The sequence below is a fragment of the Piliocolobus tephrosceles genome, chromosome 1 (assembly GCF_002776525.5).
Source record: "Piliocolobus tephrosceles isolate RC106 chromosome 1, ASM277652v3, whole genome shotgun sequence".
Classification (NCBI taxonomy): Eukaryota; Metazoa; Chordata; class Mammalia; order Primates; family Cercopithecidae; genus Piliocolobus; species Piliocolobus tephrosceles.
The window spans coordinates 36,966,416-36,981,327 of NC_045434.1; the positions used below are offsets into that span (position 1 = coordinate 36,966,416).

Below are 14,912 nucleotides of genomic sequence, written 5' to 3' on the forward strand. Positions count from 1 at the left end.
CGTGGATGACTCTCACAAATGTTATATTGAACATAATAAGCTTAATACAAAAGTATATATACTTTATTATTCCAAATATTTGAATTTTAAGAAGAGTTAGAACTAATCAGGGGTCACAGAAGTTCAGAATAATAGTCACCTCAGGGTGGAAGTGAAGGATGGATATTGACAGGAAGTAACTTTAGGGAACAAATTTTCTAGGGATCCCAGGAATGTTCTAATTTGAAATAGGTGGTAGTCACACAAGGGTATGTGTATGTGTATAGATGTGTGTGTGTGTGTGTGTGTATGTATGTAAAACGCACTGCACCATATCCTTAAGATTTGTGTACATTTACCTCACTGAATTTATTTTAGACTTAATTTTAATTAGCGAAGAAAAATACTTTATATACATTATACTAAATACCTTTAAAATATATATATGTAAGTAGAAAAAAAAAGATGAAAATGAAATATATTCAAATTTTACAGTGAAGAGGTTAAGAGCTTGGGCTTTGGAGTTAGAATATTTGAATCTAGGCTTTGGCCTTCACTAGCTCTATAACTTCTTTAAGCTCCTGTTTCTTCACCGTAAAATGTAGAGCATAATATATGCACATTATGGGATTGATGCAATGACTAAAAGAGACAATACACATAAAATTCTTGACACATAGTAAACACTAAATACTTGTTATATCCTACCCACCTCACTGCACACAGATACGCACTATGTAATGGGATTACAGATGGTTTTATTTATTGCTTTATACTTTTCTCATGTTTTTGAAATCTTTCACAAGACACAGATAGGCACAAGGTATTCACTGAGAAGGCACAGGGTAGTCTACAAACTTCAAGCTTATATAATGTATATGTCATAAAGCCTTTATACATTTCTGTACCACTTAAACAAAATGTTTTTCTTTTAAACTGCATAACACCAGTACACGGTACTGACACATACACCACAGATGCTCCTACTCCTCCTACCAATAAATGTTCAGCATTCAAATACCTTTTAATGTGCTTTGGGGGGTAGTTTTAATCTTTCTTCAGGGCTTAAAAAATCAAAGTTACTCAAGAAGTCAGAGAAGGGTGTGTGTGTGTGCGCATGCGCACACGTGCGTGCATGTAAGCCATATCCTAATCCCAAATGTGGTATGAACCTAACTTCCAGAGTGGAATTAAAAATCAGTACCAAGCAGTGGAAGAGACAAAACTGTATCCATAATACTGTCAGATAACAAACGAAATCTATACAGCATCTTCCTTAGAAATAAAATTTCATGTTTCAATTCCATCACAGTCACACAAAATAGAAGCCACAGTACAAAAAAAAAATGTATGAGACAGACTGAAGGGTAAAAAACGACAGGAAAACACAGAGTAGACTTTGACATATCTCTAATTACGGCTTCGTTTCAGACTAATGGTAAAAATTAGTCTTCAGATAGTTGATAACATCAGACTGTCTGTGCTGAGTTAGTACCAAGATCTGTGGCCGAGCAAGTACTTCTAATAAAATTGATTTTCCTTTTTGGCAACCAATAGGCCAGTCAATAATAATGTTGTTTAAGAAATATTGAGTCATGAGAGAGATGAACCTTTCCTTCCATTTATTATGTTTGTATTGTCTATATTTGAAAAGAGTTTTCAATAACGAAACCAAATAAGATATTACAAGGGAAAGAGTTATTTTGAGAGCTAACCTCCAGAAGCCCTTTGACTTTGAAGCATGTTAGCAACTCAAACTGGAAAAGCCAAAGCATGCCATTAACTAAAGTTAGATTGTATAGATTATGACTGTCAAAAGAGAATCAAAGCTGGTGGCTATACACAATGGTCATGTGAATAACAAAGGAATACATTGTGCCAGGCATATAATACTAACAGATCCGTCCTAAAAACCTACATCAAACTTTTACTTTGCATTAAAGCTTGGTGTTTAGTAAAGAATGTTCTATAAAGCCACCTATAGTTTTTGGATTGTTTGTCTCACACTATCCAAACAAACAGAACATAAGAAATCCGCAAGGCAAAAACCTAAGGCAATGCCTAACTTGGGGAAATTTCCATATACAATATCTCCAAACAATGTGTTTGGTTAAAAAAATTGTTTTGTTGTTTTTTAGAGACAGGGTCTTGTGCTCTGTCATCCAGGATGGAATGCAGTGGTGCAATCATAGTTCACTGTAGCCTCTAACTCCTGGGCTCAAGTGATCCTCCCACCTCAGCCTCCAGAGTGGTTAAGACTACAGGCACCCACCACTACATCAAATCTTTTTTAAAAAATTTTGTGGAGATGGGGTCTCACTATGTTGCCCAGGCTAGTCTCAAACTTCTGGTCTCAAGTGATCCTCCTGACTCAGCCCCCTAAAGTGCTAGGATTACAGGTATGAGCCATCGCCATCTGGCCAGTTCTTCTTGTTTGTTGTTTTAACTTAGTGGTAATAGTGGTAGTGAAAGTTGGGCATTGAAAAAATGATTTTGAAATTCACACAGAAAAATAAATAAGCAAAAATAGTAGAAAGTATTTTGAATGAGTAGTGAAGGAATTTGCCCAACCAGATTTAAAAATATATTTTGAAGCTATAATACTTAAAACAGTGTAGCACAAATACATGAACAGAAAACCAGAGCAATGGAATGGAAGAACAAGCCCCTAAGATAGACTGAAATACATAAAAGAATTGAGACTATGATAAGACAGTTCAAATTGCTATAGAAAAGATACCAATGATTCAATAAACATTACTGGAACTAGCTAGTCATATGGACAAAAATAAAGTTGGCACCATTTGGACAAAAGTAAAATTCCTATTACATACATAGGATACGTATATCAATTCTAGATGAGTTGATAAAAACCATGAAATAATAAAAATTCTAGAAGAAAATGTGGGGGAAAATTTTAACAACTATATCACAAAGAAAGTGATTTTCCTTACTATATAAAAAGTTCCTGTAAGGAGAAAAATACCATCAACACAATGGGAAACTGAGGAAAAGCTATATTAAAAATATGATACACCATTCATCAAACAGGCAGAGAACAAAAAGTATTATGATGAACTATTTGGCAGGGCTAGAGAAACAGGAATTCTCTCATACATTGCTGGTCGAAGTATAAATTGTTACAGTCCATTTATATGGTACTAGTTAACTAAATTATGACACATCCTCCTGGGAACTTGTTGGATGATGGTGCCAATTATGGTGAGTGGCGGGCAGGGAAGGGTGGGCTGTTGAGGGATGCTGGTGTTTAGTGTTAGATATTGTGTGTTTGAAGTGTCTGAGGGACATCAAAGAGATATGTGTGTCTGGAGCTACTGGCTGAGATCTGGGTTGGTCATAAAAGTTTATTCTACTTTCTCTGTGAAATAGGAGGTATTCTGAAGATAAAGACTAGAAGATTAGGTAGTCAAATTTAATGATGATATTACCATGATTTATGGTAACAACAGTGTTGTGTGATTTTTTTTATTTTTATTTTTAGCTTCTTCCAGAACCTAAGCGTAAAAAGACAAAGATGCCTATGTTACCATTTCTATTGAGCCTAGTACTGGAAGGCCCAGCTGGAGCAATTAGGCAAGGAAGTGAAATAAAAGGCACCCAAATCAGTCATTAGGATGTCTATTGTCAAAAACACAGAAAATAACAAGTGTGGGCAAGGATGTGGAGAAATTCGAATATCTGTGTATTACCGGTGAAAATGTGAAATGGTGCAGCTACTGTGGGAAATATGGCAATTCCTCAAAAAATTAAACGTAGAATTATCATACGATCCAGCAATTCCATTTCCAGGGTATATACTCAAAAGAAGTGAAAGTAGGGACTTGAACAGACATTTGTACATCCATGTTCACAGTATCGTTATTCATAATCGCCAAAAGGTAAAAGCAAACCAAGTGCCCATAGATATTGGAATAAACAAAGTATTGTAAATACATACAAATAACATTCGGCTTTAAAAGGGAAGGAAATTTTGACACACGCAACCACACGGATGAACCTTGATGATGTTATGCTGAGTGAAAGAAGCCAGTCAAAAAGGGACAAATTTTGTATGATTCCACTTACATGAGGTACCTACAGCAGTCAAATTCACAGAAATAGAAAGTAGAATGGTAGTTGCCAGGGGCTAAGGAAAGGGAGGAATGGGAAAGTTGCAGGGGATGAAAAAGTTCTGGAGATGGGTGGTGGCGATGGGTGCACACAATATAAACGTATTTAGTGCCACATAACTATCCACTTAAAATGGTTAAAATGGTTAATTTTATGAGTATTTTACCACAATAAAAAGGAGAAAGAAAACCAAAACCTTAGGTTCTGTGACCTTGGATTTGGCAATGGTTTCTAAAGTATGACACCATAAACAAAAGGAAAAAAAATATATGCAAATAGTCAACAAGCATGTGAAAAGATACTCCATATCATTACTCATTAGGGAAATGCAAATCAAAATTATACCATGATGACACATCATTTCATACCCACTAAGATAGTTATTTTTTAAAAAGCGAAAGTAACAAGTATTGGTGAGGATGTAGTGAAACTGGAAGCATCATACATAGCTGCTGGGCATGAAAAATGGTGTAGCTCCTATGGAAAACAGTTTGTCAGCTGCTGAAAAGGTTAACATCCAACTACTTTATGACCCAGTAATTCCACTCCTATGTCTACAACCAAAAGAACTGACAACAGGTATTCAAACAAAAACACAAGTACACAAATGTTCACAGTAGCATTATTCACAATTGCCAAAGACAGAAACAACCCAAACTGCTCATCAACCCATCAATTGATTAATGGATAAATACGTGGGATATTAAAAAAATACAGCCATAAAAAGGAATGAGGTATTGTTACATGTTACTATATAGATACACCTTCAAAACATTATGCTAAGTAAAAGAAGTCAAACACAACCATAATTGTTATGATTCCATTTATATAAAATATCCAGAATAGGCAAATCTATAGAAACAGAAAGCAGATTAGTGGTTGCCAAGGTCTGGGGCAAAGGGAGAAATAAAAAAATTTTAAAAAGTGACTGCTTAGTGGGAACAGGGTTTTCTTCTGCAGTGACAACAGTATTACGGAACTATGTAATAGCAATGATTACACAACATTGTGAAATGTACTAAATGCCACTGAATTGCACATTTCAAAAGAGTTTATCTGGTAAATTTTATGTTATGTGAATTATACTTCAATTTAAAAAATAAAAGCTCTTCTTTATTTTGTCACTCTTACCTGACAGTTAATGTCAGCTCTATGCTGCAGCAAGACTGTGACTAGTTCCTTATGTCCTCGATCACAGGCCCAGTGAAGTAGAGCCCTACCCTAAAACACAGAACAAGATAAATGAATTTGTTATCTCAGTGGTGGGGCTATGTAAAAGATACAGTTTTTTTTTTTTTTTTTTTTTTTTTTTTGAGACGGAGTCTCGCTCTGTCGCCGGGGCTAGAGTGCAGTGGCCGGATCTCAGGTCACTGCAAGCTCCGCCTCCCAGGTTTACGCCATTCTCCTGCCTCAGCCTCCCGAGTAGCTGGGACTACAGGCGCCCGCCACCTCGCCCGGCTAGATTTTCGTATTTTTTAGTAGAGACGGGGTTTCACTGTGTTAGCCAGGATGGTCTCGATCTCCTGACCTCGTGATCCGCCCGTCTCGGCCTCCCAAAGTGCTGGGATTACAGCCTTGAGCCACCGCGCCCGGCTAATGTTTTAAGAAAGATAAGGAAATATGTAAAAGTATGGGTTAATTATTCTAAGAATGATTGATATAAAAATGCACTACGGGAAAAGCAATAAACAATCAATGGGGCAGGGCACGGTGGCTCACGCCTGTAATTCCAGCACTCTGAAAGGCCAAGGCGGGTGGATCACTTGAGGTCAAGAGTTCAAGACCAGCCTGGCCAACATGGTGAAATCCTGTCTCTGCTAAAAATACAAAAATTAGCTGGGCATGGTGATGGGCGCTTGTAATCCTAGCTACCTGGGACACTGAGGCAGGAGAATTGCTTGGGAGGCAGAGGTTGCAGTGGGCTGAGATCGTACCACTGCGCTCCAGCCTGGGTGACAAAGCAAAACTCCATCTCAAAAACAACAACAACAACGAAAACAATCAATGGGAAGCCCCAATATCTACTTCTGGGTCTATACTAGCCCAATGCCTGCTTTCAGCTCAATCAGTTCATTTACAGAGTGGCGATGATAGTAATAACAACAATAATATCAATAATATCTGCTAAATGAACTACAAGAAAATGCTTTGTAAACTGTACTTTATAAATTCCAGTTTTCTAAAATATTATGTCCAATGAATTCATAAGAATAAAAAAGCAAGCACTTAAACCTAAGTAGAAATCATAATCCAAATGTACTATATCTAAATTTCCTCAAGTTTATTCCTTAAAAAGATTATTTAACCAGTTTGAAAATAAGCATTTCTCCTTACTATTTCAAGTTTACACTCTGAAATACCTCAAAAACACTAGTACAATCTATCAGTGTCTATCATCAAACAGCTGACTGTGAAAACCACTTGTAAAAGAGAATGGATGATTAACTATTAGGAGACAAATACCAAATATGAAATATTAATTTTAACATTTGTCTACCAAAGACTCACAGTTACTATTACATGTGCTATTTCTATTCTCTACTGCTAAATCTTGTTTTAGTTAATGAAAAAAAGCCTACTTGGTTCAAAAGAATAAACAAAACCCCAAAAGCTAAGGGCTTTTCTGAATAAATGAGGGATGCATGGCTTACTACTTTCTGAGGATGGTGATGATGTTGTCATTTATAAAGAATGGAATGTTTTTCCACATTAAGTTGAAATCCCTACTTTATGTCATTTTAGAAAAGATATAAGCTGAGGCGAGGATTGATTTAAAGTAAAAAGCACCTTTCAAGAAACAGCTTTTCTAAAACTGCCTACATTCTTTTTATCATCCAGACTCTCTTCACACACCTATTAGTTCAACTAATTAAACTAGGATCTATTCTTTAAACAAACAACAAAGTAGGAAAACTTCTTCCCTACAAATTGTCTTCTTTTGCTTTCATTTGCTTGATTTACTTTTATTTATCTGTGAATACCTGTTTTCTAACAGGCTTACATAAAATCCTAAGAGGGAGGAAAGCAGAGAAAAAATGTGGGCAAATCATTCACAATTTACAGTATCAAAAATATTTTATTTTGCCTTGTTCAGAGCCCAGTAGGAGTTATTTTTATTTTATTCTATTTTATTTTATTTTATTTTATTTTTGAGATGGAGTTTCACTCTTTTGCCTAGGCTGGAGTGCAGTGGCGGGATCTCCGCTTACTGCAACCTCCGCCTTCCAGTTTCAAGGAATTCTCCTGCCTCAGCCTCCCAAATAGATGGGATTACAGGCACCTGCCACCATACCCAGCTAATTTTTTTTTTTTTTTTTTTTTTTTGAGACGGAGTCTTGCTCTGTCGCTCAGGCTGGAGTGCGGTGGCCGGATCTCAGCTCACTGCAAGCTCCGCGTCCTGGATTTACGCCATTCTCCTGCCTCAGCCTCCCGAGTAGCTGGGATTACAGGCGCCCGCCACCTCGCCCGGCTAGTTTTTTTTTTTTGTATTTTTTAGTAGAGACGGGGTTTCACCAGGTTAGCCAGGATGGTCTCGATCTCCTGACCTCGTGATCCGCCCGTCTCGGCCTCCCAAAGTGCTGGGATTACAGGCTTGAGCCACCGCGCCCGGCCTATATTTTTTTTTTTTTAGAAGAGACAGGGTTTCACCATGTTGGCCAGGCTGGTCTCGAACTCCTGACCTTGTGATCCGCCTAACTCGGCCTCCCAAAGTGTTGGGATTACAGGCATGAGCCACCACGCCCAGCCAGGAGTTATTTTTTAGTGGAGACAATTCTAAAAGTCCAGGTGAAAATGTATTGTTGAGTACTACAGCAGTTTCCTATGTTAAAATTTTTGTAGCTCTAATGTGATCTGCTGTTACTAGGGCCCTAATTCAAAAATCCTCCATAGGAACAATTAGATATTTTAATGAGACTCTGAACAAATACTAATGAATAAATATTCTATAGGTCCACGTTATTGTTTCACAGCATTTATTAATACATTAAAAGAATCACACAAAATTTCAAAGTCTATCATTTTTAGTTCTAATTGTTAAGTGTGCATTTTATGGCTATTAGCTTAAACTATAGACAAGAGTTACTACATAGGTAAGACGATGTGTGATATATTTACATAGGGTACTTACAAAAACTACATAATAGTTAAGTAGGACAACATAATATATCTTGCATTTTTACCATAAGATGTATAGATAATTTATATCTCTCTGCCACGTTCCTGAATTTTCCTTAGGTTTGACCCAATAGGGTTATATCAACTAAAGCTAAAATATAAATCCTTAGCTGTTTCAATGGTAAAGCTGAGAAGCAACACATTTTACTGTTAATGGGTGTTATATTTTAAATTTCCCATATTTTAAATTTTCCATGTGGTGCCAAAAATTTACTTTAGGGGAAACACCTATGACTGGCCCTCCGTAGTGATTTTCACTTTGGATATATTTTCCAGAAGCGGGGCACATGTATAGTAATGTTTTAAAAAGGATGATGTGCTCTCAGACATTTACACCATACTTTTTAACACGTTTTCTGACCTGCAATGCAATTAATTCTTGTAACACATTATTTTAATGGTACACTAATTAACCTTGAATTAGAATGAATTCTCTGACAATGACTTTCTGTGGAAGCACTGAAGATATCTACATTAAGATCACATAATGATTAATATTCCATGCAGTATTACAAAGCTCAAAAACAAGAGTAGGATTAAACATACTTGTAAACAAACAGAGAAAACAAATCAGGCTTTGGAATTTTAACCTTCAAGAAGCTCTATATTTAAATGAATAAAAACCAGCACAATGAGGTGTCTGTGACACCTTTTACTTCTTCAAATTATAAAGTTCCTATAACCATACTCTAATTTATTATTCACGCACTAACATAACCAGTAATTTGCAGAGATGCTATCCTTATAATTAATCATGATAAAATCAGGAAATAAACACCTGTGGTTTCTTTCCTTTGTTAACCACAAACGCACCTAGTTCAATATAATTATTAAATTATTTTGGGTAAAGAATTCCATAATCTCTCCTCCAGAAGGAAAACCATGAATTACGTGTGCATTAAAGTTATATCTTCTAAGACTTTATCTAAATTTATGAAATAGTTTACCTATTTGTCTATATAATTGTTTTATCTTTTTCCATGAGTGATATAATCTCTTATAAATTTTCAAGTTAAATTTATTTTTATTGCTACCACAATAAGTGACAATTCTTTGTTTCTAATTTTAAAAACTCTTCTGGAAAAATATCCCAGAAGCATTCAGGAGATTGGTGAGGGAGAGCCATTATTAAAAGGAACCTTTGTTAGGCCACCAGAAGACCACAAACACTGGAGAGCTCTGAATAAATTCTGGAACTCAAATACAGTAAAATGCAGGGAGAAAAAGAATTCTCATCTATTAACCAAGGGTGCTAACACTGTCCTACCTCAGACAGATGAATGACTCTAAAGTGCTTTGAAAGTGCAGGGTAGCAGCTAACCTATTAAGTGGTATTACTTTCATACCTTCTGGAAAATACAGAGAGCACATCTTAATATATGAAATGCTTCTCTGATTTCCTTAGTAACTCATCCTTAAACCAAGTAGAATTTTTTTTTTTTTAAATTAGACTTTTCTCCTCAATATCACAAAATTTAAAAAAAGAGGAGATTCTGGCCAGGCACGGTTGCTCACATCTGTAATCCCAGCACTTTGGGAGGCCGAGGAGGGCAGATTACCCGAGGTCAGGAGTTTGTGACAAGCCTGGCCAACATGGCAAAATCCTGTATCTACTAGAAATACAAAAAATTAGCGGGGTGTGGTGGTGCGTGTGCCTGTAATCCCAGTTACTTGGGAGGCTGAGGCAGGAGAATTGCCTGAATAGGGGAGGTGAAGGTTGCAGTAAGATGAGATCATGCCACTGTACTCCAGCCTGGGCAACAGAGCAAAATTCTGTCAAATAAAAAAAAACTGGGGGGGAGGGGGGGGCGGCGGTGAGGGGAGAGGAGGGAAGGAAGGAGATTCTATTATAAAATGAGTCTTGATGTTCTTATGGTATTTTGAGATCAAATTCAAAGTATATATACCATATATACAATAGATAAAAACATGGCAAAGTTGGTATATTTAAAATTGTAAGAGTTGTCCTTTTGTCATTCTATCAAACACATATGGTATACAGTATGGTACTGTCTAATTAGCAAATGAAGTACTGCAAACAGATGGACCTGAATTTCTCTCTGCAAAAAAACTGGGTATCAATTTATAATTGTAGTAGAGATTGACTTCACCTACCAACAACCTGTAATGTCCCCATCTCCTCTGTACTATCTTCTACCTTTTGCTGCTACTACTGTAGCAGCTGGCCATAGTGAGAACTCTGCTACCTGCAACCACCAGAAATTACACAATGCCTCCTTCTTTCACATCCCTGTCCATAGTAAAATGACAATGTTGTTTCAAAAACTTAGGAATAAGATTGAAAGACAGTCTAACATCTCAAGATATACCTAGCATGGAAGCCAAAGACTCCTCCTGGGATAATTTACTTACCAGCATTAAAAAGAAAACCATACACCAGTATGTGTGATATACACTTAAAATCAGCAACTACTGGATCTCTTTCACTGGCAAAGATCTACAGTAGGGAAAAATGGTGTTGCTAATTTGTCAGGAAATTGAGAAAGATTTTGAATACGCTACTTTAAAAAATCTGGCTGGTGTGGTGGCTCATGCCCATAGTCCCAGCATTTTGGAAGGCCAAAGCAGGCAAGTACAAGACCAGACTGGGGAACATGGTGAAACCCCATCTCTACAAAAAATACAAAAATTAGCTGGGCATAGTGGCACACTTCTGTAGTCCCAGCTACTCAGGAGGCTGAGCTCAACAGGAGAATCGCTTAAGCCCATGAAGTCATGGCTGCAGTGAGCAGTGATCAAGCCACTGTACTCCAGCCTGGGCAACACAGTGACACTCGTGTTTCAAAAGAAGAAAAAAAAAATCCCTTCACAAGAATTTTCTAAGCTATAATGTCGGTGACTTAAGGGTGAAGGAACATGAAAGGGAGGTATTAATTCATCCTGTATAAAGGAGGTAATTAATAGCAATAATAATAGGAAGTTGCCATGAAAACAGCTCGGGTATCCATCATAAGACAATGGTATATTCACATGATGGAACATACTGAGCAGTATAAAAGAACGAAGTACTGAACTACAGCAATAGGATGAGTCTCAAAAACATTATGCTGAATGAAAGATGCCCTACACAGAGGAGTACATATGTATAATCCCATATATATAAAGTTTGAGAACAAGCAGAACTAATCTATGGTAGAATAATGTCAAAACGGTGGTTACCTTTTTGAGATTAAAAGAAAAGAGTGGCTGGGAAGGGGCATGAGGAAACTTTCTGGGGTGACAGCACCGTTCTATATCTTGATAGGCGCTTCAGTTATACAAGTATATGTATTTGTCAAAGTTCATGAAATGTGCACTTAAGACTTGTGCATTTCATTGTATATAAATATTATTTTAAAAGAAAAACCAAATACTGAATTGTAGTTAATTATATGCATGTTAAAATACTTAGAAGAAAGTGTACTGTTGTCTGTATACTCTAAAATGTATCAAAAAATAGAAAAGATTGACGAATGGCTAGATATTGGTAAAGTAAGCATAGTAAAATAATAATGGTAGAATCCAGATGGTAGAAATATAGATGTTCATTGTAAAATTCAACTTCTCTTTATGTTTAAAATTTTTCATAATATACTCCTGGGGAAAAAAAAAATCAAACAAAAATTTGATGTTCAGAGCATAATTCACAACAGTCAAAAGGTAAAAGCAAACCAAGTGTCCATCAACGGATATCGGAATAAACAAAATGTGGTATACATATATAATGGAATATTATTCATCTTACAAAGGAAGGAAACTGACACATGCTACAAAATGAACGAACCTTGAAGATGTTACACTGAGTGAAATACGCCAGTGTATACGCCAGTGAAATACGCCAATCAAAAGGGACAAATATTGTTATGACACCATTTAAATGAAGTACCTGGAGTAGCCAAACTCAGATAGAAAATAGAATAGTAGTTGCCAAGGGCCAGACGAAGGGAGGAATGGGGGGTGTTTAATGGGTACAGAGTTTCTTTTTTTTTCTTTTGAGACGAAGTCTCACTTCGTCACACAGGCTGGAGTGCAGTGGTGTGATCTCGGCTCACTGCAGCCTCCACCTCCTGGGTTCAAGAGATTCTCCTGTCTCAGCCTCCGGAGTAGCTGGGAATCCAAATGTGCAGCACCATGCCTGACTAATTTTTGTATTTTTAGTAGAAATGGGGTTTCACCATGTTGGCCAAGCTGGTCTTGAACTCCTGACCTCAGGTGATCCACCCGCCTCAGCCTCCCAAAGTGCTGGGATTAAGGCATCAGCTACGGCACCTGGCTTGGTATAGCGTTTCAATTGGGGAAGATAAAAAAGTTGCATGGTGGTGGTGGTTACACATGTGAATATATTGTTTTATTTATTCATTTTTTATTACGAGACGGGATCTCAGTATGTTGCTCAGCCTAGTCTTAAAACTCCTGCGCTCAAGAGTTCCTTGTGCCTAAAAGTGTAAACCACCACATTTGGCTCATGGGGAAAAAAATATACATGTGTATATTTTTGAGAGTGAGTCTCACTTTGTCGCCCAAGCTGGAATCCAGTGTCATGATATCAGCTCACTGCAACCTCTACCTCCTGGGTTCAAGTGATTCTCTTGCCCCAGCCTCCCAAGCAGCTGGGACTACAGGCATGTGCCACCATGCCCAGCTAATTTTTGTATTTTTAGTAGAGACGGGGTTTCACTATGTTGGCCAGGCTGGTCTTGAACTCCTAACCTCCGGTGATCCACCTGCCTTGGTCTCCCAAAGTGCTAGGATGACAAGTGCGAGCCATGGCACCCGGCCTCATGTGAGTATATTTAACGCCACAGAACTGTAGATTTAAAAATGATTAAAATGATACATTTTATGTATATTTCACCACTATTAAAACATACCAAAAATAAGTTGCCAAAGCTCATAGGATTTAAGCTACTTTCACTACTTTCTGATTTTGTATTAAATCTAAGTTTCTGATGCAAAGCAAAACCATAGGCTTGATTTTTAAATGGCACTGCCTACATTAATGCAAATAAGCATAATAGACAATTTGTAATGCATTTCTCAGTCATTCCTGTGAATAAACAAAGTTCCTTCAAATTAACATCTTAATCAACTATATAACCAAAATAACATATACTATGATATACAAAGTTATTTAAGAGGATGCATTTTTTCTTCCTTCCTTTCTCAAATCTCATATAACTGCATAAATTTAGTCTCAGTATACTGACCCTGCCTCTTAAATCTTTTGCTTTTCTGTTACGTTGGTACTGTCACAGTTTCACCAGAGTTTGCAGCAGTTTCTCAAGCCAAAAGCATGCAAATTGTATTAGGAGCCACAGATTTAAAACAAAGTAGAAAAGGAAAGGAATAGTCGTCAAGAGAAAGGTAAGCCTTCTTCAAAGTATCTGAAAGAATCAACAGACTATGGAAAATGGCTAATGACAATAAATTATACTGTCAAGAGGACAGAAAAGGAAAGAATGTAACTAAAGACGCAGCCAATGAAAGCGGAATTTGAGAGTGCATTAGATAAGAATCCATGGAAAACCGCTTGCAGTGAGCTGAGATCCAGCCACTGCGCTCCAGCCTGGGCGACAGAGCGAGACTCTGTCTCACAAAAAAAAAAAAAAAAAAAAAAGAATCTATGGAAAACCAATGGACTATATGTATGAATGCTTTTGGGGGGACTCATGATAAACATTTGTACTGGAATAATGTCATCTATTTTGCTAAAATATTACACTGTTACATTTGATCTAAAACATTTAAATTACTTCAAAGATTTAAAATACTATTTAAATACTATCAATAAGCATGTATTTAGTGTTGATTGTACATTAATCTGAGAAATAATGTGTGTGACAAGAATTATGTAAACATAATTTGAGCCTGATGCTTGATAGCAAATATTCTCCCCATACTTCGAATATACTTTTACAAATTATTGAAATCATCCCTTCCCCTTAAAAGATATTTTCCTGGAAGAACCAAAAATATTTGGTATGTGTGAAGAGCTGTACTAATGTGGGTCAAACACAAATATCGAACTACTATTTAAAAAAATAAATAGGCTTTAAGATCTTCTCTTTAACTTTTCCCTTCATATTTCAAATTCAATTTTCAAGCATTTCTCAAACGATTGAAAATACGCTAAAAGTTGTAATTTAGTTTTTTAAAAAAGTACATATGACACCATGGTGTTATAAACTCAGACCCTGAAACATCTAAGCATAACTATGAAACTTTTTTCTATTATGCAAAATACAGACAATGTCCCCTAATTACTATACTAGTAGGAAATACCAAGTAATTTTCTCAAATTAGAAATATATGCCTTACTATATTTGCACAGGTTGAGTATCCCTTATCCTGGGGACCAGAAGTGTTTAATGCTGGGGACCAGAAGTGTTTAAAAGTTTAGATTTAAAAAAAAATTTGGAATATTTACATTATATACTTGACTGCCCCTCCTTAATCCAAAAGTCTGAAATCCAAAGTGCTCCAAAGAACATTTCCTTGGAGTATCACACTGTTGCTAAAAAGTTTCAGACTTTGGATCATTCCAGATTTTGGATTTTCAGATGAGGAATACCCAACTTGTAGTAATTACAACTTAAACAAATAAAAGATGTACACTAGGAATTATA

General features: G+C 36.5%; 1 protein-coding gene across 1 annotated transcript in view; it reads right to left on the bottom strand.

The window, feature by feature from the left end:
- The window catches only part of ACBD6 (acyl-CoA binding domain containing 6), a 215,651-nt gene that overhangs the window by 98,133 nt on the left and 102,606 nt on the right, over positions 1-14,912 (bottom strand). The window contains exon 6 of the mRNA XM_026448151.2: positions 5,242-5,331. Coding sequence (XP_026303936.1) covers positions 5,242-5,331 — 90 coding nt within the window. The remainder of the gene's footprint in view (positions 1-5,241; positions 5,332-14,912) is intronic.